This window comes from Lathyrus oleraceus, chromosome 6 (genome assembly GCF_024323335.1).
Source record: "Lathyrus oleraceus cultivar Zhongwan6 chromosome 6, CAAS_Psat_ZW6_1.0, whole genome shotgun sequence".
Lineage (NCBI taxonomy): Eukaryota > Viridiplantae > Streptophyta > Magnoliopsida > Fabales > Fabaceae > Lathyrus > Lathyrus oleraceus.
The window spans coordinates 134,777,195-134,785,611 of NC_066584.1; the positions used below are offsets into that span (position 1 = coordinate 134,777,195).

The 8,417-nt window shown below is 41.2% G+C and overlaps 1 protein-coding gene across 1 annotated transcript; it reads right to left on the minus strand.

The window, feature by feature from the left end:
• Nucleotides 1-5,054: 5,054 nt before the first annotated feature.
• Nucleotides 5,055-5,669, minus strand: LOC127094409 (uncharacterized). The gene has a single exon (XM_051033249.1). It carries the CDS (start codon nucleotides 5,667-5,669, stop codon nucleotides 5,055-5,057), a length of 615 nt encoding a protein of 204 aa, XP_050889206.1.
• Between the last annotated feature and the right edge of the window lie 2,748 nt (nucleotides 5,670-8,417).

The window sequence follows — 8,417 nt, forward strand, 5'->3', positions numbered from 1 at the left end:
TTGGACTTAAGTGACTTTACTTTTGTACTTTGAAATGATGGATGTGATCCTTTGCTCATGCTTTGGTTCAATGCTTCATAAATTATTCCCACTGCTGGTATTCAACTCCTTACCCTCACTTGTTTCTTTTGCTGCAACATGAACTTGAATGGATTTGGCATGTCATGTTCAAACTAGGAATAGCAAAGCTCATGTTGATTTTGGCCACTGCAGGATACCGTCACCATTGCATTTTGCTTCCAAATTCGTGCCTCAAGGATAACCATTACAACATGAGGACAAGTCTTGTGAACCCACTGTGTTGGTAGTTCCAATTGGATTGTTGCAGGTAGAAGTGATGCTGCACAGGGCCAATACCTTGAGGTATGCGTATAGTGTCGTGGTGTTTGCTATGCCATGATGTTAACTGGTTTGAATATGATGTTGTATGCATGAACTGCTGCCAGGGTCTTGAATAGAACAATACACATCTTTGTCACACAATGGTTCTGCATAATTTGCATTATGTCAACTTTGAATGTTACCAGGATGGGCCTGACTAGTATGCCTTGAATTATGCACTGCTCATTGAAGTCTTGACTTGGTCTTGCAACTTGACAGTATGACAGGTCCTTATGGCCTAATCTGGTTGAATGAATGAGATGGTTCAGGACCATAACTTACCCTTGCATTTTATTAGTTTCATGGTGACTCTTCCACTTGACATGTCCAAATATTGTTGCAGGTTCTTGGAACTTGAGGATGCTGCAAGTCTATAGGATGGTTTGTTTGCATCATCATGTCTTTGGTTGCTCCACATTGAATATTGGTTAATCGCCTGTTATGATTTTGGGTTTGTGCCATGATTCATGTCCATATGCTGCAGATTCACCTTGCAAATTATTTTGGTTTTGGTATTTATTAATGATTGAAAGAGTACAGGTATAGTGTGTCAAGGTTGTTATAGCAGTAGGCATTTGGATTGACAGCAGGTACGAGGACCAAGGTGTATTGATGCTTCAGCTGCAACTGAGATATTAATACATGCCATAATTGAGTTTATGATTATGTTGGGCTGTTTCTGCAGGGAGGGTCTTTATGCTGCAACTTTCATGAGCCATCATCACCAGTTCTAGGCCCAATGTATGTGTGATCATGTCAAGGTCATGTAAAGGTTATGTGATACTGCATGCAAAGCAATGGTGTGTGCATCAGGATATAGAATGGGTTGCTGCAGCGGCAAGGCTAGCATTGTGTATTTCCATTGGCTTGATCATGCATTTCCATGGTTTGATGTGTTGTTTTACGTTCAAGCCAAGTGTGGTAAGAAAAGGACAATGGTTGGGCTGTGTTAGACCTCTTTGGGAATTGATTAGGGACAAACCAAGGCCAATGGTCATTGGCTCCAAAATGCCAAAATGACATGGTTTGTGCACAATGATACTTACTTGCAATGGAATCAATCAAGAGAAACACCACAAAGTATGAAGATTGGATGATACATTAAAGCAAAATGCCAAGCCAAGTTTGGAGGATCAAGGGCAAGTGAGAGTTGACTTTGGTCAAAGTTGACCAAAAAGTCAATTGTTGACCAAAGTCAACAAATGGTCAAAATTTTGATTTTCTTTGTATTTCCTTTATAAATGGACAATGAATCAATGGCTAGGGTGAAATTTAGGGTTTTTGGATTTTGGGTTGACTTTGGTCAAAGTTGACCAAAAATTCAACTGTTGACCAAAGTCAACAATTGGTCAAAAATGTCAAGACTTGTATTTTCTTATTTAGAATCAAATGTAACGGTTTAGCATGATGTGAAATGGATTAAAATGGTTTGAAAAATGGTTTGAAATTAATTTTACAATTGGTTTATTTATGACTTGAATGCTTGACTTTGAAAAGAAAATGACTTGACTGATAATATATGTTAACAAGGCCATGAACTGAGGGCATAAGATTTGGGTTTGAATGAGGTATCCATGAATCAAAGACATGACTAGAAATTGGCTTGATATACAAGAAATTTGGTTGTTTGGATGACCCAGACCCTAGATGTATCCACAATCACATGAAGAACATCATGACCTTTAGACTAAGAGCAATGCCCAAAGTAGGGTTAGACCAAGAACATTGATAAAACGTGAAGATTGAGGGGTCATGGATGCATAGTCAGGCCACCAAGTTCATCTGATTCACCCTCTCCCTGATTAGGGTTTCCCTGAGGCTTACCCCTTAAGCAAGTCTTTTGAATCAAGCCATAAGCTCTAACCATCAGTCTTTCAGTGTGTGAACATGTATTAGGGTTTTGAACACCAAGAGAAGGCCCGGGGAAGCTCCATGAGATCATGCTTTGAAGAATTAGGGTTTTGAATACCCTAGAAGATTGCCTGGCCAGATCTTTGTTGAATTCTAGCCTTTACCACCACAATTAGGGCTTCACATCTCTATGCTTGATGACATGGTTAGACCATGTTTCTGAGCCTTGATATCCACACAAACCCTAGCTTCACAAGCCCAAGTTTTTGAATCCATGATGAATTATGCATGGGGATGAATTATGAATGTATGCAAGTGATCTATTGATCAAGTGGTTGGATGAATAATTGAAAAAAAGGAAGGCAAATTTTGGGGTACAACAGCTGCCCCTATTTAATCCTCTTGAACATGAATACAAGAAATGCGGGAGTTTTTCAGGTATTCGAGGTGGAAGGTGATTAAATACCAATGTGCCCAAAATTTGCTTGGACGAGTGGTTGAAGTTATCCCAGACTTTGGGTGTTTACACAAGGTATTATGGGGAGGATGATGCATGATGTATGCTTGTCTTTTATGATGCATGCTTGTTTGCTTATTTGTCATTTGTGGGGACGAGTCTTTATTATGATGGGAACTCCGACTCGTCATCAAAGATTGGAAGATAATTGCCATGGGATCTAGGCAATGTCAACACTGCTGTCAAGGAATCGTCTGCCTGTTAAGGGACACTGAAGTGCTGGAACGAACGTGGCATCCCAGCTGATTAGATGTCACAGGTATCCAAGAAGGCATTTTTGAGTCACCAGTCATCTTTCAAGTTTATCGGGTCTTAATAGTAATGCAAAATGTTTCTATTTAGTATAGGTTTTATTATTCCCCAAAATTTTAAAGCATTATGTGAGTAAGACAAATCAATTATTTTGCATACAAAACACAAGAGAAAAATGTTTGATGGAATAACTGGATCTTATTGATATGAGATTGTACATATGGTGAGTACAAGGATGCAGACACCTTCAATGAGGGTGTTGTAAAAATTGAAAAATAAATGAAATGGCAATGGGAAATATTTTGTGTATTTTTCTCCATTGATTACATCAGCCTTAGTCTACCATAGAATCTGAATCCTGAGACCTTGCTTCGGCTAACGGTGATTGGATTGGTCTTTAACCATCTGATATATAGCTTGTAGAATATGGACGCAAGGATCATAGTCAATGCCTTTATCCCTAACTTTTTCCAAGACATTTCAATTCTTTTCGTCCACCGAGATGCTCCTTGTTACCTAAGTCGCCCTTTCGGGTTTTCGAATTAGCGAGCTTTATGTTTGTTCCCTAACTTTTTCATGGACAACTTATTTTTTTTGGTCCATCGGGATAGCCATTTTTGCCTAGATCAACCTTGCGGAGATTAATCTAGCGGGCTTTCATCATTTACTTTTAGGCATAATATTTTTTGACTATGTGTGCATTCACTGGCGAAGGGAAGTCTTCCCCATCCATTGTTGTGAGGATTAGAGACCCACCTGAGAAGGCCTTCTTAATGACGAAAGGTCCCTCATAGTTGGGAGTCCATTTGCCTCGTGGGTCTGGGTGAATAGCATAATACCTTTTGAGCACGAGTTCCCCGACGCTATACTCACGAGGAAGAACCTTCTTGTCAAAAGCTTGTTTGAGACGTCTTTGGTATAGCTGACAATGACAAACGACCTCCAAACGCTTTTCTTTGATCAGATTCAGCTGGTCATACCGTGATTGAACCTATTCAGCTTCATCAAGATCAACTTCCATGATGACTCTGAGTGAAGGAATCTCGACTTCAATCGGTAGGACGACCTCCATCCCATATACCAATGAGTAAGGAGTTGCCCCAGTGGATGTGCGGACTGAGGTTCTGTAACCATGCAGAGCGAAGGGTAACATCTTATGCCAGTCCTTGTATGTCTTGACCATTTTCTGGATGATTCTCTTGATATTCTTATTGGCTGCTTCTACGGTGCCATTCATCTTGGCCCGGTACGGCGAAGAGTTGTGGTGCTCGATGTTAAATTCTTCGCACAACTGTTTCATCATATTGTTGTTGAGGTTACTGGCATTGTCAGTGATGATTTTGCTAGGTATCCTATAGCGGCATATTATCTCTTTCTTGATAAATCGGGTAACCACTTGTTGAGTGACATTAGCATATGAAGCAGCTTCGACCCATTTCGTGAAGTAATCGATGGCGACTAGGATGAATCGATGTCCATTGGAAGCTTTGGGCTCTATCATCCCAATCATATCGATGCCTCACATAGAAAAAGGCCATGGAGAAGTCAGAACATTCAAAGGAGTTGGTGGCACAAAGATCTTGTCACCATATATTTGGCACTTGTTACATCTCTTAACAAAGTTGTAACAATCAGTCTCTATCGTCATCCAATAATACCCATCCCGAAGGATCTTCTTGGCCATAGCAGGACCCTTTGCATGTACACCCTTGCAGCCTTCATGTATGGACCTTATGATCGTACTAGCTTCGTGTCTACCCATGCATCTGAGCAGTACAGAATCATAATTCCTTTTGTACAACACATCACCCTTTAGGAAGAACTTGGAAGAGAGTCTCCTCAGAGCTTTCTTATCGGTAATGGATATACCCTCGGGATATTGTCGTTTCTCCAGAAATGTCTTTATGTCGTAGAACCAAGGTTTATCATCAGGATCGACCTCGATTGCTAGGCAATGTGCTGGTTCATCTAAGTGGTCAATCTGGATGGATGGTGCTTCATTCTTCCATTTGACTTTGAACATAGATGCCAACGTGGCTAGAGCATCTGCTAACTATTTTTCTTCCCTAGCAATATGATGGAAAGAGATTTCATCAAAATAGGGTATCCGTTTTCTGATATGCTCTTTGTAAGGTATCAACTTTCTATCCCGAGTCTCCCAATCACCTTTCACTTGACTGATTACCAGAGCTGAATCACCGTATACCTCAAGAATCTTGATCCTTAAGTCGATTGTCGCCTCTAAACCGTAGATACATGCTTCATATTCTGCCATATTGTTGGTGCAGTCAAAACATAATCTAGAGGTAAATGGAAGGTGGAAATCGGTTGGAGAAGTGATAATAACACCTATACCATGGCCTCGAGCATTGGAAGCACCGTCGAACACGAGCGTCCATCGCGATCCTGGTTTGGGGCCTTCCTCAAGGGTTACTTCGAAGCCTGAAATAGTGAAGTCTCTGATAAACATGATGTCTTCATCTGGAAAGTCAAACCTCAATAGTTGAAAACCTTCTACAGGCAGGTGAGCAAGGTAGTCAGACAAAACACTCCCGTTTATTGCTTTCTGGGTCACATACTGTATATCATACTCGGTTAACAACATTTTCCACCGGGCAATTTTACCAGTAACAACAGGCTTTTCGAATATATACTTTATCAGATCCATCTTGGATATCAATATCGTAGTATGATAAATCATATATTGTCTTAGGCGTCGAGCAACCCAAGTCAAAGCACAATAAGTTTTCTCCAAAAGTGAGTATCGGGTCTCACATTCAGTGAATTTCTTGCTGAGATAGTAGATACCATGTTCTTTCTTGCCCGTGTCGTCGTGTTGACCCAAAATGAAACCCATAGATTCATCGAGCACTGTGAGGTACATGATGAGAGGCCTACTAGGAACCGATGGTATCAAGATTGGTGGTTCTTGCAAGTACTTTTTTATTTTATCGAATGTCGCTTGGCAATCGTGGTTCCACACAATCAATTGGTTCTTTCTCAACAGTTTGAATATCGGTTCGCAGGTAGCCGTCAAATGTGATATGAATCTAGAGATGTAATTAAGTCGCCCAAGGAAGCCTCAGACTTCTTTTTCTGTTCGGGGAGCTGGCATTTCTTGAATGGCTCGAACTTTGTCGGGATCAACCTCAATACCCTTCTGACTGACTATGAAACCCAAGAGCCTACTGGATCGGACCCCAAAAATATATTTGGTCAGATTCAGGCGCAGTTTAAACTTTCTGAGTCTGACAAACAATTTCCTCAGGTTCACTAAGTGATCTTCTTCAGTTCTGGATTTGGCAATCATGTCGTCCATATAAACCTCAATCTATTCATGAATCATATCGTGGAAGAGGGTTACCATGGCACACTGATATGTTGCCCATGTGTTCTTCAAGCCGAATGGCATGACTCTGTAGCAGTAAGTTCCCCAAGGTGTGATGAAAGTTGTCTTCTCCATATCTTTTGGCGATATCTTTATCTGATTGTACCTGGAGAACCCATCCATGAAAGAAAAGATGGAAAATTGGGTTGTATTATCAACCAAAACATCAATATGAGGCAAAGGGAAGTCATCCTTTGGGCTCTCTCTATTGAGGTCTCGATAGTCTACACACATTCTGACTGTACCATCTTTCTTCGGAACTGGAACGATATTAGCAACCTATTGCGGATATTCATAAATGGCTAAGAAGCCAGCGTCTAGCTGCTTCTTAACCTCTTCCTTAATCTTGAGTGCCATGTCGGGTCTAGTCCTTATGAGCTTCTGTTTGACTGGAGGACATTCAGGCTTGAGTGGCAAGTGATGTTCAACAATGCTGGTGTCTAGTCCTGGCATATCTTGATATGACCAAGCGAAGACATCAACATATTCCCGCAGGACTCTACCAACTCGGAGTGTACATGCTCGACAAGAGATGCCCCAACCTTCACTTCTTTCTTGTTAGTTTCAGAACCTAAGTTAATGACTTCCACTAGTTCTTTGTATGGATGACTCTCTTTTTCTTCGTGCTCAAGGAGCCGTGCTAGTTCAGCCGGTAATTCATAATCTTCCTCACTGTCGCCTTCAGCTTGGTTGATTGGAAATCCAGATTTACAATTGATTTTATCCATGTTGTAATTAACAGTTTTGTTTGCTCTGCATATGATGAGCTTATTTTAGTATGCTTTTTGAGAAAAGTGGAAAAAAGAAAAAGAAATCTTTTGTCATTTCATTGTTTTTAGTGAAAAAGGAAAATAACTAAAAGAAGGGAGCACAAGTTTTGCATGCAAAAAAGTACCTTTTTTATTTATTCACATAATACTTTTAAACATGAGGGCCCTTACAAGCTATTCTCTCGTCTCGGGCGAGGACGAGGGATTGAGAAAACAAAATGCATTACGTTTTTTTCGAGTACACCATGGGAATCACGGTGGCTGTCCAATTGGGAAGCTTGAACCCTGGAGGACATCTGCGAACAAGGTTGGGTGCCCCTGGCTTGCTACCGCTGAACTCTCCAATAACCGCCACAGTATGCTCATTTTGATAGTCGGAACTGCTGAACTTGACCGGGTTGAACTGCTTTTTCTTCGGGTTTGCCTTACATGCTGCCGGGTGATAACCGATACCAAATTTGTCACACTTCTCTGCCATATTGACGACCTTACCCCAACCGGGAAGTGGGCCTTTCTCCAATGTCTTCTCGGCACTTTTTGCTGAGGATAGGATGGTAGCGGAAGATTGGTTGTTATTGGCGATAGCATAATTGACTTCTTCAAACTCTAAACAATGGAGTGGAACCTCGACGATTCCTTCATCTGTTTCAACATATCTGAAGGAGGAGAGTTCACTGACCAACAAATCTTCTTCACCACATACCATTACCAGTTTTTCATCTATCAAATACTTCAGCCTCTGGTGCAATGTAGAAGTGACTGCCCCAGTGGCATGAATCCATGGTCATCCCAACAAACAACTGTAAGTTGGGTTGATGTCCATGACTTGGAAAGTGATGTTGAACTGGTGGGGTCCGACACAGATAGGAAAATTGACCTCCCCAATTACCTGCCTTTGGGAACTGTCGAAAGCTCAAACGATCAATGTGTTGGTCCTCATCTCGGGCCCCTTAAACTGTAATTGGCTTAATGTAGATTTTGGCAACACGTTAAGCGAAGAACCAGTATCAACGAGGACTCGAGATAGGAGAGAGTCAGTACATGTGATCAAAATGTGTAATGCTTTGTTGTGGGCGTTCCCCTCGGGATGTAGCTCTTCTTCATTAAATCCCATATACCTATTGGCAGTGATATTGGCAACCACGTCGTCATATTGATCGACCGTGATATCTTGCATCACGTGAGCGACATTTAGAACTTTCAGCAATGCCTTGCGATGAGCCTCAGAACTCAACAGCAAAGACAAAATTGATATTTT